The 25,093-nt window shown below is 37.3% G+C and overlaps 1 protein-coding gene across 8 annotated transcripts in view; it reads right to left on the bottom strand.

Moving 5' to 3' along the window:
- Positions 1-25,093, bottom strand: part of LOC125147161 (beta-galactosidase-1-like protein 3) — a 63,602-nt gene that overhangs the window by 27,116 nt on the left and 11,393 nt on the right. For 5 of the 8 annotated variants that reach the window (XM_047824214.1, XM_047824217.1, XM_047824215.1 and 2 more), the window contains 3 exons: positions 24,722-24,814; positions 23,203-23,296; positions 21,746-21,810 (listed from right to left, as the gene is read on the bottom strand). In XM_047824214.1, coding sequence (XP_047680170.1) covers positions 21,746-21,810; positions 23,203-23,296; positions 24,722-24,814 — 252 coding nt within the window. The remainder of the gene's footprint in view (positions 1-21,745; positions 21,811-23,202; positions 23,297-24,721; positions 24,815-25,093) is intronic. The other 3 variants (XM_047824216.1, XM_047824218.1, XM_047824219.1) reach the window with 2 other exon arrangements.

Raw genomic sequence — 25,093 nt, 5'->3', positions numbered from 1 at the left:
CGACATAGTATTGGAAGTCCTAGCCTCAGCAATCAGACAACAAAAAGAAAAAAGGCATCCAAATCAGCAAGGAAGAAGTAAAACTCTTTGCAGATGACATGATACTCTATCTGGAATACCTGAAAGATTTCACCAAAAAATTGCTAGAGATGACACATGAATTCAGCAAAGTTGCAAGATATAAAACCAATGCACAGAAATTGCCTGCATTTCTATACACCACTAATGAAGCAGCAGCAAGAGATATCAAGGAATCAATCCCATTTACAATTGCACCAAAACCCATAAAATACCTAGGAATAAACCTAACCAAAAAGGTAAAAGATCTGTATGCTGTAAATTATAGAAAGTTTATGGAAGAAATTGAAGAAGACTCAAAGAAATGGGCAAACATTCCATGCTCATGGATTAGAAGAAAAAATATTGTTAAGATGTTGATACTACCCAAAACAATCTACACATTCAATGCAATCCGTATCAAAATAACACCAGCATTCTTCACAGACCTAGAACAAACAATCCTAAAATTTGTATGGAACCACAAAAGACCCCTGAATAGCCAAAGTAATGTTGAAAAAGAAAACCAGAGACACCTGTGTAGTTAAATAAACACCATAATGTAATAACGTTAATAAATAAAAGTTTAAAAATTTGTAAAATAAAAAAAAAAGAAAAAGAAAACCAAGGCTGGAGGCATCACAATTCCAGACTTTAAACTGTATTACAAAGCTGTAATCATTAAGACAGTATGGTACTGGCACAAAAAGAGACACATAGATCAATGGAATAGAATAGAGAACCCAGAAATGGACCCACAAATATATGGTCAACTAATATTTTACAAAGCAGGAAGGAGTATACAATGGAATAAAGACAGTATTTTCAGCAAATGGTTCTAGGAAAAAAGGACAGCGAAATGCAGAATGAATCTGGGCCACTTTCTTATACCATACACAAAATATTTCAGAATGAATTAAAGGCCTGAACGTGAGACAGGAAAATATCAAAATCCTACAGAAGACAAGCAGCAACTTCTTTGACCTTGGTCACAGCAACTTCTTACTTGATATGTCTCAGAAGACAAAGGAAATAAAAGCAAAAATGAACTATTTGGACTTCATCAAACTAAAAAGCTTCTGCACAGTGAAGGAAACAATCAACAAAATTAAAGGCAACCAACAAAATGGGAGAAGATATTTGCACATAACATATCGAATAAAGTGTTAGTATCCGAAATCTATAAAGAACTTACCAAACTCAACACCCCAAAAAACAAATAATCCAGTGAAGAAATGGGTAGAAGACATGAATACAGACTTTTCCAAAGACATCCAGATGGCTAACAGACACATGAAAAGATGCTCAACATCACTCATCATCAGGAAAATACAAAAACCGCAATGAGATACCACATCACACCTGTCAGAATGGCTAAAATGAACAAGTCGGGAACTCGGGAAACAACAGATGTTGGCAAGGATGCAGAGAAAGGGGAACACTTTTGCATTGTTGGTGGGAATGCAAAGTGGTGCAGCCACTCTGGAAAACAGTATAGAGGTTCCTCAAAAAATTAAAAATAATTGTCCTACAACCCAGCAATTGCACTACTAGGTATTTAGTCAAATGGTACAAAAATGCTGATTTGAAGGGGCACATGCACTCCAGTGCTTATAGCTATGCTATCAACAATAGCCAAACTATGGAAAGAGCCCCAAATATCCATCAACTGATGAATGGATAATATACATATATATATAATACTATATATAATACTATATATATATAATACATATATTTATGTATTTCCATATATATATAATATATATGCATATATATTATATATATAGAATACTACTATAATACTACTATAATATTATTCTATATATAGAATTATATATATACATATATGTATATATATGTATATATATAATACTACTCAGTGATGAAAAAGAATGAAATATTTTCATTTGCAACAATGTGAATGGAACTAGAAGGTATTATGCTAAGCAAAATAAGTTAGTTTGGAAAAGATTGATATCATATGATTTCACTCATATGTGGAATTTGAGAAACACAACAGATGAACATGGAGGACGGGAAGGAAAAATAAGATAAAACAGGAAACCGAACCAGAAAAGAATCTTAAATATAGAGAAGAAACTGAGGGATGCTGGAGGGGAGGTGGGCAGGGATATGTGTTAAGTGGGTGATGGGCATCAGGGAGGGCACTTTTTGGGATGAGCATGGGTGTCATGTGTAAGAGGTGAATCGCTGGTTTCTACTCCTGAAGCCTGGACTACACTTTATGTTAACTAATTTGAATTTACGTTTAAATAAATAAATTTAATAAATAAATTTAAATTTAATAAATTTAACTTTCAATTAATAAATTTAAATAAATAATAAATAAATTTAAATAAATAAAATATAATCTGGTGGAGTAAAAAAACAAAAATGTAGGTAAAATAAAAAATATTAAGTCAAAGCCAAAAGCAGCTAAAAAGAAAATAAAAGTAGTGAAAAGTAAAAAAAAAAAAAATAAATGGAAATGAACATAAAGTAGAAAGGATTCTAGAGAAATGGATGAGAGACATGTGGAAGACAGAAGAATTTTGCACTATACACAACTTGTGTCCCTGAACTGAAAAACCAAATAATAAACTAAGAAACATACTAAAAGATATAACAGAAGAATTTCAATCTCCAGTAATGATGATCTATGTTATTTGGACTCACCTTCTCACTGAGGACAAAATGATGTTGGATAAAACAGATGATCTTTGGGTGCCTGGGTGACTTAGTCAGTTAAGCAACCCACCAACTCTTGATTTCTGCTCAGGTCCTGATATCATGGTTCCTGAGATCAAGCCGCCTGACAGCGGAGATCCTGCTTGGGTTTCTCTCTCTCTCTCTCTCTCTCTCTCTCTCTCTCGCCCTTCCCCCCTCTCAAAATAAATAAACTTAAACAAAGTACAGATTATCTTAGATACAGCTGAAAAGAGAATCAGTACACATTAGAATGTGAAGATAGATCAGAAGAAAGTATCCATAGGCAACATAAGAAGAAAAAATACACAAACTAATATATATACAGAGAACACATGAGAAGGTCTAACATAATTGTACTTGGAATCCCAGAATGAACAGAGTGAGACAACAAGGCAGGAGCAATATTAAAGCGATACTAGTGGAGAATATATATGTCCAAGAAGTTCCAAACTGGAAAAATAATAAATAAATATATTGAGTCCATAAAGTAAGTTTAAGTGAAAAAATACCAAAGACAAAAAAAAAAAAATCTTAATAGCAGACAACAGAGGAAAGATTACCTTCAGAGGATTAAACCTGACAGAGGACTTCTCAAATGCAACCATAAACGTAGCAGACTATGTCCTGAAAGAAAGCAACTACCAAATGAGAATTGTAGAGTCAATGAAAGTCTGAGGTGCTAAAAAACAAAACAAAACGAAACAAAAACAAAAACAACAGTTTGCCATAGGCAGATATCACTAATGAAATTTTTAAAGGATATACTTCAAACAGAAAAAAAGTAACCTAAATAGAATATCTGGGATATAAAACATAAATAGCAAAATATGATACAAATGAATATTGATTACATACAAAATATATAATAATACTTTTTAGTTATCAAAAAATATAAGTCAAATACAAGATTAAAACATAACATGTGGGGTAACCTGAGTAGCTTAGTTGGTTTAACATCTGACTTTGGTTCAGGTCATGATCTCATGGTTTGTGAGTTTAAGCACTGTGTCGGGTTCTGCACTGACAGTGCAGAGCCTGCTTGGCATTCTCTCTCTCTCACTTTCTCTCTGCCCCTCTCCTGCTCATGCTCTCTATCTCTCTCTCTATCTCAAAATAAAAACAAAAAATGAAATAAAATAAAATAGAATATCTGTCTGAGGAAGTAAACTCAGTCAAAGTGTTCTAAGACACTTTTACATTCTAGGTAGAGAACAAAGATATTGCTTAATTTTAGATTGTGGCAGGTTACATACTTATGTGAAATTTTCAAGAATAGCTTTTAAAACATAAAATTATAGCTGATAATTCCCATTTTGGTACAGGGAAAAACAGGAATATGATTTTCAAAAATAGTCAAATCTATTTTTAAAAGCCAAGATTTTAACGAAAAAGATGAAAAAGGACAAAAACAAGTCACAAAGTAACATGGTAAATGAAAACTCAATATATATCAATAATTATATTAAACATAAATGATTAAGAGCTCCAAATAAAATATTAATTGTGTCAGACTGAGATAAAAAATATTCAAGTAATCTCTGCTTACAGGAGACATGTTTCAAAAAGTTATAGCAAAATTAAAAGTAAAATGACAACACAAAAATGATACACTATATATTAAACAAAGAAACCTGGTATGGCAATATCAATAACAATTGAAACTTACCTTAAGATAAAAAGTAGTGCTACACAAGATAAAAAGAAATAGAGTCTGACATCAAAAACACAAAATGTAGGCGAGGGTAATAAAAATGTAGTTTTAGGATGCGTTCTAACTTAAGTTGTTACCAACTTAAAAGACTGTTATAAATATAAGTTGTTCTATGTAAGCCTTGTGGTAATCAAAAAGCAAAAACCTATGGTGAGCACATGAAAGATAAAGAGAAAGGAATCTGAGCGTAGCATTAGAGAAAATAATCAAATCACAAAAGAAGGGAACAAGAAAAGAAGAAAGAAACAAAGGAATTATAAAACAGCCAAAAACAATGAAAAAAATGGCAATAAGTGCATAACTATCAATAATTACTTTTAAAGTAAATTGATTAAATTCTCCAATCAAAAATCATAGGATAGAAAAATGGATAAAAAATTTAGACCCATCTATATGATGCCTACAAAAGACTTACTCCACATTTCAGGACATACACAGAATGAAAGCAAGGGATGGAAAAGATATTCCATGCAAATAGAAATCAAAAGAAATCTGGAATAGTTATACTCACATCACACAAAACAGACTTTAAGACAAACACTGTAATAAGAGACAAAGAAGGTCATTATATAAGGGGTCAATATAAAGAGGTCAATTCAAAATGAGGATATAGTATTTGTAAATATTTATTCCCCTTTTTAGTAGCACCTAAAAAATAAAGCAAATATTAACATATCTAAAAGGATAAATAGATTGCAATACAATAATAGTAGAGGGTTTAATACCCCACTTTCATCAATGGATAGATAATCCAGACAGAAAATCAGTAAAGAAACATTGACCTTGAAGACGCATTAGACCAGACAGACTTAACAGACATAAAGAAAACATTCCATCCAAAAGCAATAGAATACACATTCTTTTTAAATGCACATAGAACATTCTTCAGGATAGATCATTTGTCAGTCCATAAAATAAGTCTTAATAAATATAAGAAGACTGAAATCACATGAAGCTCTTTTCCAGCCACAATAGTATAAAATGAGAAATTAGTTACAAGAAGAAAATTAGAAAATTCAAAAATATATAGAGATTAAACATGCTACTGAGCAAACAATGGGCCAAAAGAGAAATCAAGAAATCTGGAGACAAATGAAAATGGAACTACATACCAAAACTTAAGGGATGCATCAAAAGCAGTTCTAAAAGGTAAGTTTGTGTGATAAATTCCTACATTAAAAACCAAGGAAGATCTCAAATCAACAACCTAACATTATATCTCAAGGAACTAAAAAAAGAACAAATTAACCCAAAGTTAATAGAAGAAAGGCAATATTGGGGCGCCTGGGTGGCTCAGTCGGTTAAGCGCCCGACTTTAGCTCAGATCATGATCTCACAGTTTGTGAGTTTGAGCCTCTCATCGAGTTCTGCACTGACAGCTCAGAGCCTGAAGCCTGCTTCAGATTTGATTCTCTTCTCTCTCTCTCTCTCTCTCTCTCTGTCTCTCTCAAAAATAAGATAAAAACATTTTAAACGTTTTTAAAAAGAAGAAAGAAAATATTAAAGATCAGAGTAGAAATAAATGAGAGACTAAAAACACAATAAAAAGATCAATGAAACTAAGAGCTGTTTTCTTTTTCAAGATTGACAAAATAGAAAAACCTCTGGCTAAACTTACCAAGAAGATAAAGGACTCATATAAATAAAATCAGAAATGAAAGAGGACATACAATTGAGAGCACAAATATACAAGGAAAACAAGAGACTGCAATGAACAATTATATGCTAAAAAATTGGACAACCAAGATGAAATACATAAGTGTCTAGAAACATACAACCTGCCAAGGCTGAATGATGAAGATATAGAGAATCTAATACATCCCAATAAACAAAAGTCCAGAACCAGATGGATTAACTGGTGAATATTTCCAAACATTTAAAGAATAACTAATGCAAATCCTTTTCAAACTCTTCCAAAAAATATAAGGACGGAATATTTTTAAAAACATTTTCCAAGGCCAACATTACCCTGATATCAAAACCAAGCATACTTCAAGAATAGAAAATAGTAAGCCAATATACTTGAAGAACGTATATCCAAAAATCTTCAACAAAATATTAGCAAACTGAGTTCAACAATACATTAAAAGAATCACTCACCATGATCAACTGGGATTTATCCCTACAATGCAAGAAGGTTTAACAACCACAAATCAAACAATGGAGAATAGAATTGAGAGCCCAGAAATAAATCCATGCATATATGGTCAATTAATTTATAACAAAGGAGCCAAGAATACAAAACGGGGAAAGAATAGTCCCTTTGATAAATGGTGTTAGGAAAACAGGACACCCACATGTAGAAGAATGAAACTGGACCCCTATCTTATAACTTATACAAAGGGTAACTCAAAATAAATTAAATACTTGAATGTAAGACCCAAAACCATGGAATTCCTAAAAGAAAACATAGGCAGTAAGCTCCTTGACATTGGTCTTGGCAATGATTTTTTGATCTGACATCAAAAGCAAAGGCAACAAACACAAAAATAAACAAGTGGGATCACATCAAACTAAACAGCTTCTGTTCAGCAAAGGAAACCATTAACAAAATGAAAAGGCAACCTACTTAATGGGATAAAATACTTGCAAATCATCTATCTGATAACGATTTAATATCCAAAATACCTAAAGAACTCATGGAATTCAATAGCAAAAAAAAAAAAAAAAAACCCAAATAGCTGATTAAAAACTGGGCAGAAGTTCTGAATAGACATTTTTCCAGAGAAGAAATATAGATAGGGAACAAATACATGAAAAGATGCTCAACATCACTAATCATCCAGGGAAATGTGAATCAGAACCACAATGAGATATCATCTTGCACCTGTCAGAAAAACAAGAAATAAGTGTTCGTGATTATGTAGAGACAAGGGAACACAGTGTTGATGGGAATGTAATATCTGTGGAACCACTATAGAAAACAATGCAGAGGTTCCTCAAAACATTAATAATAGAAATACCATATGATCTAGCAATTCCACATCTGGGTATTTATCATAAAAAAATTAAAACACTCACTCAAAAAGATATACACACCCCCATGTTTATTGCAGCGTTATGCAACAGCCAATGTATGAAAACAACCTAGAGGTCCACTGATGGATGAATGGATAAAGAAGATGTGCTATATATAAGAGAATTTAAATATTTCAGCCATAAAGAAAAATGAAATCTTGCCATTTGTAACAATATGGATGGACCTGAGCGCATTGCACAAAGTGAAGTAAGTCAAATAGAGAAAGACAAACACCACATGATCTCACTTATATGTAGAATATTTTTTTAAAAAGTTAAAAACCAACAACAAAAAACAAAGCTCAGAGATACAGAGAACATACTGCTGGTTGCCAGATTGTAGGGGGGGATGTAGTTGGGGGGTTGGGTGAAATAGGTAAAGGGGGTCAAAAAGTATAAACTTCTAGTTACAAGACAAATGAGTCATGGGGATGTAACACACAGCATGGTGACTATAATTGATAATACTGTATTCATATATGAACATTGCTGACAGTAGATCTTAAAAGTTCTCATCACAAGAAAAAAAATTGTTACTAAGTGTGGTATCGCATGTTAACTAGACTTATTATAGTGATTTTTTTTCACAATATATAAAAATATCAAATCATGTTATATACATGAAACTAATATAATATTATATGTCAATTATACCTCAGTAAAAAAAAGAAATCATAAAGGAAAAAAACAACCAAAAAATAATAATGAACACTTAGAAAATAAAGAGGGGGAGAAAAATCTATGAGCACCCCTAAATGGGTAAATCCTAAACTGATACAATGATAGTTTTATCCTGAGTATGGTTATTCTCTTATCTTCAGTCATTTCTCATTGCCTTTTTAAAGATGTTCAAAAGAACATAGGGAAACATATTGAGCTAGCATCCCTGGGGGCCTGTGTGGGGTGGATCTTACACCTTTTTTTGGTAATCTTTATTTATATTTGAGAGAGAGAACACAGGTAGGGGAGGGGCAGAGAGAGAGAGAGAGGGAGACACAGAATCTGAAGCAAGCCCCTGGCTCTGAACTGTCAACACAGAGACTAATGTGGGGCTCCAACTCACAAACCATGAGATCATGACCTGAGCAGAAGTCGGACACTTAACCAACTGAGCCACCCAGGCACCCTGGTGGGTCTTAGGCCTTTATGAAGGTTTTACCTACACAAATTCCACCACATGTTCTGAGGGAAAATTGGGGAGAATCCTCAGTAACTTTCTGTTACAGGTGAATTGCCATACCCCAATTCATATATTGAGGTCCTAACTTCCAGGACCTCAGAATGTGACTATATTTGGAGACAGGATTTTTAAAGAAGTAATTAAGTGACAAAGAGGTCGGTAGGGTAAGCCATAATCCAAAATGAGTGTTGTTTATAAAAAAATGGAAATTTAAATACATACAAGAATAGAGGAAAGACCATGTGAAGACACAAGGAGGAGAAGATGACCATCTACAGGCCAAGGAGAGAATCTCAGATAGAAACAACTCTGTGGGCACCTTGATCTTTGACATCTAAGCCTCTAGAATTTTGAAAAGATGCATGTCCATTGTTTAAGCACCTAGTCTGACGTGTTCTATTATTGCAGGCCAAGGAAACTAGTACAGATTTTGGTACCAAGAAATGGGGTACTGCAGTGACTTATTAGTTAACAAATACCTAAAGATATGGAAGTGGCTTTGGAACTGGGTAATGGGTAGAGGCTGGATGAACCTTGTAGTACATGCTTAAAAAAAAAGCCTAGATTTCCTTGAAGGGAATGTAAATAGAAATATGGAGTTAAAGGCAATTTTGGTGAGAGCTCAGAAAAATATGAGGAGAGCTGGAGAGAGAGCTTGTATCATGATAGAGAATAAAAATGTCATCATAAACAGATTGTTGTTAGAAATATGAATGTTAATGATGCTTCTGATGAGATCTCAGGTGGAAATGAGTAAATGTTATTAGAAAATGGAAAGGAAAGTTGATCCTTCTTATAAAATGAAAATAACTTGGATAAATAGAGTTCTAATATTTTGTGGAAAGCAGAACTTGCAATTGATGAACCTCAATATTTAGATGAGGAGATTCCTAAGAAAATGTTGATGGGCATGGCCTGGTTTCTCCCTGTTCCTTATAGTGAAATATAAGAAGACAGAGATAAATTGAGGAAGGAATATTTTTAATATGAAATTTATTGTCAAATTGGTTTCCATACAACACCCAGTGCTCATCCCAACAGATGCCCTCCTCAATACCCCTCACCCACACTCCCCTCCCTCCCACCCCCCCATCAACCCTCAGTTTATTCTGTTTTTAAGTCTCTTATGTTTTGGCTCCCTCCCTCTCTAACCTTTTTTTTTTCTTCTCCTCCCCCATGGTCTTCTCTTAAGTTTCTCAGGATCCACATAGGAGTGAAAACATATGCTATATATCTTTCTCTGTATGACTTATTTCACTTAGCATAACACTCTCCAGTTCTATCCACATTGTTAAAAAAAAGCCATATTTCATTCTTTCTCATTGCCAAGCAGTATTCCATTGTGTATATAAACCACAATTTCTTTATCCATTCATCAGTTGATGGACATTTAGGCTCTTTCCATAATTTGGCTATTGTTGAGAGTGCTGCTATGAACATTGGGGTACAAGTGGCCCTATGCATCAGTACTCCTGTATCCCTTGGATAAATTCTTAGCAGTGCTATTGCTGGGTCATAGGGTAGGTCTATTTTTAATTTTCTGAGGAACCTCCACACTGCTTTCCAGAGCGGCTGCACCAATTTGCATTCCCACCAACAGTGCAAGAGGGTTCCCGTTTCTCCACATCCTTGCCAGCATCTATAGTCTCTGAATGAAACTAGACCACTTTCTTACACCATTCACAGAAATATACTCAAAATGGATAAAGGACCTGAATGTGACACAGGAAACCATCAAAACCCTAGAGGAGAAAGCAGGAAAAAACCTCTCTGACCTCAGCCGCAGAAATTTCTTACTTGACACATCCCCAAAGGCAAGGGAATTAAAAGCAAAAATGAACTATTGGGACCGCATGAAGATAAAAATCTTACTCACTGCAAAGGAAACAATCAACAAAACTAAAAGGCAACCAATGGGATGGGAAAAGATATTTGCAAATGACCTATCGGACAAAGGGCTAGTATCCAAAATCTATGAAGAACTTACCAAACCCAACACCCGAAAAACAAAGAATCCAGTGAAGAAATGGGCAGAAAACATGAATAGACACTTCTCTAAAGAAGACATCCAGATGGCCAACAGGCACATGAAAAGATCCTCAATGTCACTCCTCATCAGGGAAATACAAACCAAAACCACACTCAGATACCACCTCACACCAGTCAAAGTGGCTAAGAGGAAGGAATTGTTAAACAAAAAAGGAACATGGGGCACCTGGGTGGCTCAGTCAGTTAAGCTCAGGTCATGATCTCACAGTCCATGGATTCAAGCCTCACATCAGGCTCTGTGCTGACAGCTCAGAGCCTGGAGCCTCCTTCGGATTCTGTGTCTCCTTGTCTCTCTGCCTCTGCCCCACTCATGCTCAGTCTCTCTCTCTCTCCCTCTCTCTTTCAAAAATAAATAAACATTAAATTTTTTTAAAAGGAACCAGAACCTGAAGATTTGTAAAATTCTTGGCCTATGTATATTGTAAAACACTGAGAAAGTGTGATTACAGAATATCGAGGATGTGGCTGGACAATCATTTGCTACAGAGGTTGTTGGTGTATGGCTGATGGATCCATTCAGCCATATCAACAGAAGCCAGAAATAGAGATGGAGCTATCTAGGAAAGATGTAAGGATGACCCCTCTTGTCTAATGGCTTGGACTCCCATGAATTGTACAGGAAGCCAACAGATTTTTAAAAATTTCATTCTAGCAGAAATGCTACTTGCTTGGACTGAAGGTGGCAGAGCTGAGACAAAATGAAGGAAAGATGTCAGACTTCTGGGATTCTACAGGATGTGTCAATAGAGCTTGTCACAGACTTTGAGTCTGGAGTTCTCTTTTGTCCAGCAAGAGAGCAGATGCAGAATTGAATACAAGAGAGGCTAATGTCTGGGAGGAGACAAGAGCCCCAAACTGGGGTTTTGTCTCTGTATTTATTGAGCTTTCAAGGTTTTACATTTGTGGTGAACATACAAAAGAAAACAAATAAGATAGTGACTATTAACTTGTGTGTGTAAGAAGCAAAGGGTTTTGGGGCGGGCGGGTGGTGAGTGGTGTTTGAAGTTGAGATTAAAGCACAATGATATATTGGCACCAGATGCCAGATGGACAGTTTCTCTGTGATCAATACAGCCAAGTAGCTGTTATCTCTAAAGTTTAAGATTGCTGGAGCATGCTGCCTCAAGGTTAACAAGGCACCCTTTTCACTAGCTAATCTTGGGTGCTTTTGCCCCATAGCTTTCTACCTCTAATTTTTCTTGGACATTTTCATCCTGGGGAGGCGGCTTTTCACCCTAAGCCTTGTTTTGCTTGATGACTAACCTTGGGCGCTTTTGCCCTGTGGCAGTTTTCTGCTGTAAGCCTTGTTAACCCATTGGTGCAGGCATACAGAATTCTAAAACTTATTTCCCACAAGAGCTATGGGGCTACAAACATGCATTACCCTTCAAGAAAAAAGAGGAATGACCCTGAAGGTGGTTGAGAGGTCAGCAGGCCAGCATTACTACTGTGGGAACAGAGGGCATAGGCTCAGTGGATGAGGATGTCATGTCTTTTTCTTGGTTCCAGAGGAGTCAGGACCACTGCGCAGGGCTGAGGATGTGGGGCTGTCACCCAGGTGGACCTGAAAGGAGCCCCATCCTGGTAGACACAGAGAACAGAGAATTATTATTGTCTTAAAATCTAATTATTATTCTGAAGCCTTAAAATCTAATGTAATTGACCCTACAAGGTTTTGTACTTGTTTAGGAACCGTGACCCCTTTCTTCTTTTCAATTTCTCCCTTTTCAAATGAGATTGTCTGTCCTATGTCTGTCCTACATTGTATTTTAGAAGCAGATAACTTGCTACCTGGTTCCACAAGTTCACACTTGAAGAAGCACTTTACCTAGGATGAATAATATCTGGAGTATCATCTCTACCTGATTTAGATGATATTTAGATGAGATTTTGGACTCAGAACTGATGCTGAAATGAAAAAAAAAATTGGACGTTGGGTCTCCTGGGATGAGGTTAATATATTTTGCATGCAGAAGGACCTGAATCTGGGTGAGGGCAGAAAGTTATGGGCTGAATTGTGCCACCACCTCCCCCCATTTATACTGAAATTCTAATCTCTAGTACCTTGGAATATGACTATATTTGGGAAAAGTGTATTTAAACAGGAAAATGTTTAATTTTAGGTTAAATGTTTTGGAAAATGTTTATTTAAGATTAAATGAAATTATTAGGGTGGGCCCTAATCCAATACCACTAGTATCCTTATAAGAAGAGATTAGCATTCAGACATACACAGAGGGACAACTTTGTGGCGATGCAGGGTGAAGTCAGCCACTTACAGGCCAAGGAGAACAGCCTCAGAAGAAACAAATCCTTCTGACACCTTGATCTCAGATTCTAGCCTCCAGAACTGTGAGAAGATAAATGTTGTTTAAGCCACCAAGTCTGCAGTACTTTGATTTCATTCCTGGTACTGGTTGGGGAAGGGGAGCAGCAGCCACTGCCAAATCTCCCACAGCCCTCATTTCTAGGGAACAAAAGCCTTAATCTGCAGTGACAAGAGCAAGAAAAGCTGTCATCTTAGGGCACTGGTGAAAACCTGCTTCCTGGAAACAGAAGCAGGAAAAAAAAAACTACAAACCACCAGTCTTGGGATAAGAGTAAGAAACTGTGCGGGGCCTGGAACTACAGCTCAGGGAGAAACAGGAGCACTTGCAAAGGTCAGCCCCTCAGACCCAGGCACATGGTGCCTAAGACCAAGGCTCAACTAGAACATCAGGGAATGCATTCCTTCCCTCACCATCAGGCTAACCAGTGTAGAGAATAGATAACATGCAGTAGAGCTAGCAGTGCTGAGAAGAACAGACTCTCTCTGGGGTACAATGCAAAGGGAAGAACCAAAGCCAAGGGGAGCTCATAGAGATGGTACTAGAGGAATTTGAAGCCTGTGATGCAAGGAGGATAAACTTAGCAATAACAAACTTCAAATTTAGCCCAATTCCCGACTAAATTAACACAAAATCCTCACATTAAAAGCCTAGCAGGGGGCACCTGGGTGGCTCAGGCGGACTCTTGATTTTGGCGCAGGTCATGATCTCATGGCTCATCAGTTCAAGCCCCGTGTTCGGCTCTGTGCTGACAGTGCACAGCCTGCTTGGGATTCTCTCTCTCCTTCTCTCTCTGCCCCTCCTCCATGCATTCTCACTCTCTTTCTCTCTCTCTCCCTCTCTCTCAAAATAAATAAATAAACTTAAAATAAAAAGCCTAGCAGAAAGACCTGCTTATGTCCAAGACAATATCTATGTCCCACACAAGATGTTTCATTTTCATTAAAAAACTATGAGCCATACGAAAAGGCAAGGAAAAAAACATACTTTGAAGAGACAAAGCAATAATCAAGAACAGTCTCAGATAGGACCCAGATGTTGTAATTAAACAGTGAATTTAAAATAGGCATTTATCCACGGGAGACAGGTGTGCTGGTTTGAAGGGACACATACACCCCCATGTTTATAGCAGCACTATCAACAATAGCCAAAGTATGGAAAGAGCCCAAATGTCCATCAATGGAAGAATGGATAAAGAAAATGTGGTATATATATATATATATATATATATATATATATATATATAATGGAGTATTACTCGGCAATCAAAAAGAATGAAATCTTGCCATTTGCAACTACGTGGATGGAACTGGAAGGTATTAGGCTAATGAAATTAGTCAGAGAAAGACAAAAATCATATGACTTCACTCATATGAGGACTTTAAGAGACAAAACAGATGAACATAATGGAAAGGAAACAAAAATAACATAAAAGCAGGGAGGGGGACAAAACAAAAGAGACTCATAAATATGGAGAACAAACTGAAGGTTACTGAAGGGGTTGTGGGAGGGGGGGATGGGCTAAATGGGTAAGAGGCACTAAGGAATCTACTCCTGAAATCAATGTTGCACTATATGGTAACTAATTTGGATGTAAATTTAAACAAATTTTAAAAATGTAAAAAAAATATATTGATGGTTAATATGATAAAGGTTGCAATAGAAACAGGTAGATACCATGCAAAATAATATGGGTAATTTTAGCTGAGAGATGGAAGCTATAGGAATGGAATTGAAAAACTAGAAATCAAAAACACAGTAACAGAAATGAGGAAGTCCTTCAGTGAGCTCACTGGTGAAGTCAACAAAGGAGAGGAATGAATCAGTGTACTTAAAGAGAAGCTAATAGAAATCAACCAAACTGAACTGAAAAATAAAGAGAAAAAGAGTAGGGGGAAAAACAGCATCCAAGCAGTTTGAGACAATATTAAATGATCTAATGTACACATAATTGGACCTGCAGAAGAAGAAAGAGAGAAGAGAGGAAATATTTGAATAAGTAATGGTTGAGAATTTTCTAAAATTAATTACAGACACCAAACCACAGATCCATTCTGTGAGAATATCAAGCAGGATAAACTCTAAGAAGCAAAGCACACCTAAGTATATTATACTCAAGCTTCTAAAAGCTACAGACAATGAGAAAATTCTGAAGGCAGTCAGAGACTAAAAGACAAATTACCTGCAAAAGCCACAGATAAGAATTAATATCAGAAACCATGAAAACAAAAACAAAAACAAAACAAACAGACCAAAAAAAACCCCACAATAGAATGTCATCTTTAAAATGAGTATTTAGGAATATATTATTGTAAGATATTGTTACTACATGTGAAGCAGTTCACTATTTGAAAGTACTTTCAGATTAATTTAACATGTATATTTCAAATCCTTGGGCAACAGCTAAAACTTAAAACCTGAGAAAAGAAATTAGTCCATAGAGGAGATAAAATTTAATCATAAAAAATGCTCAATTAACTGAAGGGGGATAAAAAAGGAACATAACAAATGGGACAAATAGAAAAGAATTAGCAAGATGATAGATTTTAATCCAACTATATCAATAATCACTTTAAATGTGAATTATCAAAAAGCTTCTGCACAGCAAAGGAAACAACCAACAAAACTAAAAGGCAACCAACGGAATGGGAAAAGATATTCGCAAATGACATATCGGACAAAGGGCTAGTATCCAAAATCTATAAAGAGCTCACCAAACTCCACACCCAAAAAACAAATAACCCAGTGAAGAAATGGGCAGAAAACATGAATAGACACTTCTCTCAAGAAGACATCCGGATGGCCAACAGGCACATGAAAAGATGTTCAGCGTCGCTCCTTATCAGGGAAATACAAATCAAAACCACACTCAGGTATCACCTCACGCCAGTCAGAGTGGCCAAAATGAACAAATCAGGAGACTATAGATGCTGGCGAGGATGTGGAGAAACGGGAACCCTCTTGCACTGTTGGTGGGAATGCAAATTGGTGCAGCCGCTCTGGAAAGCAGTGTGGAGGTTCCTCAGAAAATTAAAAATAGACCTACCCTATGACCCAGCAATAGCACTGCTAAGAATTTATCCAAGGGATACAGGAGTACTGATGCATAGGGCCACTTGTACCCCAATGTTCATAGCAGCACTCTCAACAATAGCCAAATTATGGAAAGAGCCTAAATGTCCATCAACTGATGAATGGATAAAGAAATTGTGGTTTATATACACAATGGAATATTACGTGGCAATGAGAAAAAATGAAATATGGCCTTTTGTAGCAACATGGATGGAACTGGTGAGTGCGATGCTAAGTGAAATAAGCCATACAGAGAAAGACAGATACCATATGGTTTCACTCTTATGTGGATCCTGAGAAACTTCACAGGAACCCATGGGGGAGGGGAAGGAAAAAAAAAAAAAAAAAGAGGTTAGAATGGGAGAGAGCCAAAGCATAAGAGACTTAAAAACTGAGAACAAACTGAGGGTTGATGGGGGGTGGGAGGGAGGAGAGGGTGGGTGATGGGTATTGAGGAGGGCACCTTTTGGGATGAGCACTGGGTGTTGTATGGAAACCAATTTGTCAATAAATTTCATAAAAAAAATAAATAAATAAATAAACATGTGGGATAAAATGAAAAAAAAAAAAAAGAAATCGTGGTTTATATACACAATGGAATACTATGTGGCAATGAGAAAGAATGAAATACGGCCTTTTGTAGCAATGTGGATGGAACTGGAGAGTGTTATGCTAAGTGAAATAAGTCATATAGAGAGGAACAGATACAAAGTGTTTTCACTCTTTTGTGGATCCTGAGAAATTTAACAGAGAACCATGGGGGAGGGGAAGGAAAAAAAAAGTTAAGCAAGGGAGGAAACCAAACCATAAGAGACTCTTAAAAACTGAGAACAAACTGAGGATTGATGGGGTGTGGGAGGGAGGGGGGTGATGGGCATTGAGGAGGGCACCTATTGGGATGAGCACTGGGTGTTGTGTGGAAACCAATTTGACAATTTCGTATTAAAAAAATAAATAAGTGCTTAGAACATCAAAAAAAAAAATAAAAAAAAAAATAAAAATAAAAATAAATAAATAAATAAAATTTTTAGTGGTTCATTAAAAAAATAAATAAATAAATAAATGTGAATTATCTAACCATATCAGTTAAGAGACAAAAACTGTCAGGTTGAATCTTTAAAAATGTAATACAGAGGCGCCTGGGTGGCTCAGTCGGTTAAGCATCCGACTTCGGCTCAGGTCATGATCTCGCAGTTCGTGAGTTCGAGCCCCGCGTCAGGTTCTGTGCTGACAGCTGGGAGCCTGGAGCCTGCTTCACATTCTGCGTCTCCCTCTCTCTCTGCCCCTTCCCTGCTCATGCTCTGTCTCTCTCTGTCTCAAAAATAAATAAACATTAAAAAATTTTAAAAAAATGTAATACATAATTATATGCTATCTACAAGAAATCCACTTTAAATACAAATACTTAAAAAAAAGGTAAAAAGTAAAATGATAAAGAAAGATACAGAATGCAAACACTAACCAAAAGAAAGGTAGAATAGCTATATTTATATCAGCCAAAGCAGACCTCAAAAGAAGGAACACAGGGACGCTTGGGTGGCTCAGTCAGTTAAGACTTTAACTCTTGATTTCAGTTCAGGTCATGATCTCATGGTTCATGAGATTGAGGCCTTTGTCAAGCTTTGCACTGACAGCATGGTGTCTGCTTGAGGTTCTCTCTGTTCCCCTCTCACTCTGCCCCTCCCCCACTCACTCTCTCTCAAAATAAATAAATAAACATTTTTTAAAAACAACATTAAAGGAATTCACCCAAGAGATACATGAGTGTTGATGCATAGGGACACTTGCGCCCCAATGTTTACAGCAGCACTTTCAACAATAGCCAAATTATGGAAAAAGCCTAAATGTCCATCAACTGACAATGGATAAAGAAGATGGGGTTTATATATACAATGGAATACTCCTTGGCAATGAGAAAGAATGAAATCAGGCCATTTGCAGCAATGTGGATGGAACTGGAGGGTATTATGCTAAGTGAATCAGGCAAAGAAAGACAGATACCATATGTTTTGACTCCTATGTGGATCCTGAAAAACTTAACAGAGAACCATGGGAGAGGTCAAGGGGGGGAAAAATGTTACAGAGAGGGAGGGAGGCAAACCATAAGATACTCTTAAATACTGAGAATAAACTGAGGGCTGATGGGGGGTGGGAGGGAGGGGAAAGTGGGTAATGGGCATTGAGGAGGGCACCTGTTGGGATGAGCACTGGGTGTTGTATGGAAACCAATTTGACAATAAAATATAAATAAATAAATAAATAAATAAATAAATAAATAAATAAATTTACAAAAAAAAAAAAAAAAAACAAGGAAGGCGTGCACCTGGGTGGCTCAGTTGGTAAGCAGCCGTCTTCGGCTCAGGTCATGATCTCATAGTTTGTGAGATCGAACCCCAATTCGGACTCTCTGCTTTCAGCACAGAGCCCTCTTCAGAACATCTGTCCCCTCTCTCTCTACCCCTCCCCTGCTTGTGCTCTCTCGGTCTCTCTCTCTTAAAAATAAACATTTTTTAAAAACCAAAGGTAGCCATTAAATAACAATAAAGGGGTGAATTCTCCAAGAAAAATATAATTCTAAATGTGCATACACCTAAAAACAGAGCTTCAAAATATAGAAGACAAAAATGGATAGATCTGAAAGGGCGAATAAACAAATCTACAATAATATTTAGAGATATCAACACTCTTAATAGTTAATAAAAAAGTTAATAAAAAAGTGGGTATAAAATCAGTAAGAATAGCAATTACCTGAACAGTAAAATCAATCAACTTGAGTCAATGGAAATTTACAAACAAATGCAAAATACACATTCTTCTCAAATATACATGGAACATTCACCAAAATGACCATATTATGAGCCATAAAACAAACCTTAAGAAATGTAAAAAGAACAGAAATCATATGAAGTATACTCTCAGATTTTAACAGTATTAAAGTAGAAATCAATAACAGAATAATACCTGGAAAATCCTCCAGGATTCAAAAATTAAGCAACATACTTCTGATACATACAATAAAGATTAAGCCTCGGGGGAAATTTTAAAATGTTTTGAAAATTTTTTGAAACATTTTTGAGTATGAAAATACAGCATATCAAAATTGGTGGGATATAGCAAAAATAGTGCATTCAGGGAAATTTATAGCCATAAGTGCTCATATTGGAAAAGAAAAAAGTCTCAAATCAGCAATCTAAGCTTCCACTAAACAAACAAACAAACAAACAAACAAACAAACAACACCTAGAAACAGTAAAGCCAATTCAGTCCAAAGGATGCAAAACAGAAAATGTGAAAGATGAGAGAAATAAATGAACCAGAAAACAGGAAAAAATGAAGCGAAAATAAAAAAAGCCAAAAAACTAGTTCTCTGAAGAGACTAATAAAACTGGTAAACTTCTAGTTACACGAACCAAGATAAAAAGATGAAAAGAGAGAAGACACGAAGTTACTAATATGGGGAATGAAAGAAAGGCCACCACTACCAACAACAAAGACATACAAGGATATCAACAGAATATCACAAACAATTCTGTGACCATTAATTCATAAACTTAGATGAAATAGAATAAAATAAATCCTTGAAAGACATAAACTACTAAAACTTGCTCAAGAAGAAATAATCTAAATGGTGCTACATCTATTAGAGAAAAGAAATTTCTGGTTAAAAGTCTTTTAAAAAAGAAAACTTCAGAGGCGCCTGGGTGGCTCAGTTGGTTAAGCATCTGACTTTGGCGTAGGTCATGATCTTACTGTTTCTTGGGTTCAAGCCCTGCATCCAGCTCTGTGCTGACATCTCAGAGCCTGGAGCCTGCTTCAAATTCTGTGTATTCCTCTCTCTCTGCCCATCCTGACTCGTTCTCTCGCTCTCTCAGATAAATAAACATTTTAAAAATTAAAAAAAAAAAAAGGAAACTTCCGGTCCAGACGGTTTCAAAGGTGGATTTTACCAAACATTAAATAAGAAATGCTATCAATTCTGTACAATTTCTTCCAGAAAATAGAAAAGGAACCCATTACTCTGATTCTAAAATAAAGACATTTCAATAAAAGAAAACCAAAAACCAATATTCCTCGTGAACATGGAAGCAAAACTTCTCAATAAGACATGAACAAATTGAATCCAGCAGTATATAAAATGATAATACAATTGAGTAGGATTATTCCCAGGAATACAAGACTGAATCAAACTTTAAAATTAATGTTAGCCATATTAGTTACAAAGAAGGACACATGAGAAAAACTGCATGAACTTTACTTTAGCTTTGTCTATGGCCTTAGACATAGGATACAAGAGCATGATCCACTTGGCTATCAAAAGGAATCAGGTACTGATTCATGCTACAGTACAGATGAAAATCAAAAACATCAAGCAAGAAGCCAGATGCAAAAGACTAGTAACTATGATTGCATTTATATTAAATGTCTAGAAAAGACATTTATAGAGATGGAAAGCAGACCAGTGTTTGCCTAGGGCTGGAGATGGCAACAGGAGATTTACCATAAATGAAGATGAGAAAATTCTTTAGATTGTGGGAATGGTTATAAAAATGTATATATTGAATTGTATATTTATAATGGGTGAATTTAATGGTGTATAAATTATATTTCAACAAAGCTACTTTTAAAAAAAGTGACAAGAGAAAAAGAACCAACAGCAAAAAAGAGACTTATTACAGCCATTAAAAATTAGATAACCATAGATCCAGCTCTGGCAGAGTCCCTTCTTTTTACTAGGTCAAAAGCTGTGTAGAAATTAGTGAGAAGAGGAAATAAGATCAATTTGTTCTTTAATTAAAACTTGTGTAGGAGGGTATAGGGCACTGGAGGAAGCACCATGGGGCCAAGTGCCATACTCTGCAGGACTGAAGAAGGATTTCCTGTATAAGCGAGAAGAGCAGAGGGGGCTGGGCCTGGAAAGGAAGATTGCATCAGGTCATACCAGGCTTTGCAGGCCATGGCATGGGTTTTGGATTATGCTGGGAACAAAAGGAGACCCAGGAAAGTGTGTTAAGCAGAGGAAACTATAATCACGTTTGGTCTGTAAGAGCTCGATCCAGCTATTATGTGGAGAAAGGATATAATCCTCAAAGGCATGGACTATGGTTTGTCCATCTTTGAAACTATTACAGGGGACCACCCACTGAGAGGAAACTGGAGCTACTCAATCCATGGTTGTTAATGAATTCATGTACAATAGTCATTCATTCCCATAACTTGCAGAGTCTGGCTGAAAAAGGCTGACTCTGACAAAGCTATGTATGAGCCCTCTGTCAGCAATGTATTTAGCCCATTTCTGAGGCCTGTCTTTGGAGAGGAAAAAGAACATCATCTCCCTCTGACTTATGTCACATAATCCCCTCTTCCTCCCTCTGATCATCTCCATAAGGTGCTTCACTAACAGTGGTGATAGAAACAGGACTTACTCCTCATTCCCCATGACAAAAGGCATAAGCTCCCCAAATTGCTTTGGAACCCAACTGAGGCTCTGGGGAGATGGGGAGCAGGGAACCAGAAGTCTTTTTGCCAAGCCTGCTGTTCTCACTCAGTACCAGCTGCACAGGCTACAGAGATTTGGGCAGGCAAAGGAGCAAAGACTCTTCATCTTTAAGACATCCTTACCTGCACCTGGGAAAGCTGCTTGAAATCATTTATCTGAAATGTGTTCATATTGATGGTGGCCAGAACTATAGAGAGAAGAGACAGGTGCTGAATGAGGTACTGTGACAGTGCCACCAGGGAATGGTCGGAGGCCCACACCTTGTACACAGAAGGAAGTTGGGCCAAATAGTAAGAATGAGACACTACTTTTATTCCACTTTGCAAAGTACAAAAGGCTGCCACATATGTCCTGATATCACTGGACACTTGTAAGGACAATGCAAGATAAGAAGGGTAGGTAAGGGGTGCCTGGGTGGCTCAGTCAGTTAAGCGTCCAACTTTAGTTCAGGTCATGATCTCACAGTTTGTGGGTTTGAGCCCCAACTTGGGATCCATGCTGACAGTGCAGAGCCTGCTTAGGAGTCTCTGATTGTCCCTCTCCCACCTGCACTTTCTCTCTCAAAATAAATAAATACACTTAATTTTTTTTAAAGGCAGTTAAAATTAACCATATTTTTTGTAGAAAACTAGAACAGGACAAGATCATATAACTTGATTAGACCTAGGAACTGAACACAGATTTGCTGACCCAAGTTCAGCACACTTCCCAGTGTACTATAATAATGTGGAGAAGAGGGGCTCAGTTGGTTAAGTGTGCAACTCTTGATTTGGGCTCAGGTCATGATCTCACAATTCTGTGAGTTGGAGCCCACATCGGGCTCTGTGCTGACAGTGCAGAGCTTACTTGGGATTCTCCCTCTTTGCCCTTCCCCTGCTTGCACTCTCTCTGTCTCTCTAAGAATAAATATATAAACTTAAAAAATAAATTCTTAGAAAAATAATGTGAGGAAGAGCCACCAAAAAGGAGGGGAGAACAGTGGTATAAAGAAGTAGCTAGTCTTGAACTACGGACTACCTGACAGATACTCCCCTGGGCTCATCTGGCTGTTTATAATACCTTGGTCACTTCCCTCATTATCATCATCTTATGATTCTGGTCTGAACTGTTCTGTTACTTGACTCTCTAGTATGAACTCTACTCCAAGTCCACAGTGAGTGGACTTCAAGATCCCAGACTGGGGCTTGGCCTAGGCAGCCTTCCTGACACACATCTATCTTCTGTTTCTCCACGTGGCTCTCCATATTAGTGGAGAAGACCTGGATTCTAAACCATGCCCAATACCAATATGAATTCTTAGCCCACAGAAAAATTATGAAAGACAAAAAAGTGTATTGAGGCCAGAAGAGCTTGTCTGTTTAAAGACAAGAAGGGCAAGGGAGAGAGTTGGGGTTGGTAAGTGGACTCTTCACTTGGACCTTGAGTCCTCATTCATTGTAATACCAAATTTCTGGAGTCCACTTCAATGAACATGGGAGAGACATCAGAGATATAGTTGGTTCTTTCTGAGGCTTGTTGAATATTCAAGCTGGCTGGTAAAGAGCCTCAATTCTTACTCAAAATGAGTCTGAATTTATACCTCCTTCTATGTAGCCTTTTAGCATGTGTTTTGCATCATCCGAGGTCATGAGCAGTTCCACAATGCCTCTTTCCAGCAGGGCCTGTTGGGAAAACTGACAAAATGAATCTACTTCCTTTGCTCCCATGGGAAGAAGGAAACATAAGGAAATTAGGAAACAAATACAGCTTGGGCTCGCTTGGACAGCATATGAGCTAGAGAGAGGTTTGAGTTTAGAGTCTGACCATCTGCAATTCAGTAAATTAGGGGAATGTTGTTTGGTCTCTGTCTCAGCCTGTGTTGATCCCGGGAACCACAAGAGCAGCTAAGTATGGGTTCTGACAGCCATGGCCACTGCCTCAAGGGGAAAAGCAAAAGGCTGAGTTTTATGAGGAAACACTTGAGGAAAACTCTAAATCCAAGAGAAAAAGAGAAGGCTTTCTCTTGAAGGGGAGAGTCCAAGGCTGTGGGGATCGCAGATAAATTTTGTAAAGTTTGGGTCCTACCCAGACACTAAAAGGAAGCAAGGAAGCCTGCCATGGCTTCAAAGAAGGGGGAATCTAATTTGCAAATTATATCTACTAAAGGCAGAGGAGCAGACACGTGGCCAGAGGGCAAAAGGACTCTGTGTTTTCTTTGTTAACTTCATGCCTGGCCCTGGGAGAAAAGTCAAGTGGCAAATTCTGAAAATCAAGAAAAAGCAATGCTAGCTGAATGAGATTAATTTGGGGAGATCTGATGTGATGCCCCTGAGAAAAATTAGGGAGGGGAATCCCTCACAGAACTTGTCCAGCACCAGAGGCTACAGCTGCAGGGCCAGAGCCAGGATGTATGGGAAGCCCAACCCTGCCTTCCTTCCTCTCTGGTCACCTTCTTGTTCTTTCTTTCCCAGCTGGCAACTCCTCCCCACTGCTTTCCAGACCATCCCACCCAGGGGGTTCTGTGTGGACACAGCCAACATGCGACCCCAAATTCTGCTCACCAACCTGGAGAGGAGGTCCAGTTTATATAAAACTCATCAGCTTCTTCACTGTGGGAAGTTAGGGACAGGAAGGGGCCCGAACCATCAGAAAGGCAACCAGGCAGGACTGCAGTTATTCCCTGGCCTGAGACATTCCCCCCATGGAGAAGCAAGGGCAAGCATGCATTTCTGAGGAAAGAGTGTTAGCACTACAGGTCAGGAAGCCACAAGATGAGAGCCATGTTATTAAGTTCATGAAGCATTATTTATTTACTATGGATGTAAATTCACCAGCACCCAGATTAAAGGAGAACTATGGGTCATAGAGATAGCAACAGGAAAGAATCAACTTTCCACATCAATTTTTATCTCCTAATGAAGTTATTTGAGGAAACCCTGACAGCTGTGGCAATACTGAAGATTCACAGAGACACTGAACTTGATCTCACATATTCTCATCACCCACAGCACCTACCACAGGATCATCCATGTAACAGGGCCTCAGAAATGCATGCTTGTAAAAGTGTCAGAGTGAGGAAGAAAGCATGTAAATATGGGGCCAAATCAAATGTTTCTTACCTTCTGAATATAAGGCATGTAATCTTTATCCTCGGCAAATGAACCATATTCATTCTCCACCTGCACTGCAATGATGGGGCCTCTCTTGCGATACTGAGAGACAAGCAGATCAAGGAAAAGTGTGAAGCTACTGGTGGAAAAAGCCTGGAGTCTCTGGGTTTCCTGCTAAGATCACATACCTGGTGCAGTAAGCTTTGGTCCAAGTAGTTACCTCAAGTTCCCTTGGTACTCCCTCTCCTCCTGGGCCCAGAGTCAGTCACCTCCAGTTGCCTCAGCTGTTGCACAGAGTTCACCTTCCCTAGTCTTTGGATATAAGCAATTCCTACAGTTTTCCCTCTTTTTCTCATACTAATTATCTGCTTAAATATGAAT

The sequence above is a fragment of the Prionailurus viverrinus genome, chromosome D1, assembly GCF_022837055.1.
Source record: "Prionailurus viverrinus isolate Anna chromosome D1, UM_Priviv_1.0, whole genome shotgun sequence".
Classification (NCBI taxonomy): domain Eukaryota; kingdom Metazoa; phylum Chordata; class Mammalia; order Carnivora; family Felidae; genus Prionailurus; species Prionailurus viverrinus.
The sequence above is the reverse complement of the archived record's forward strand: the minus strand, read 5'-3'. Positions and strand labels throughout refer to the sequence as shown.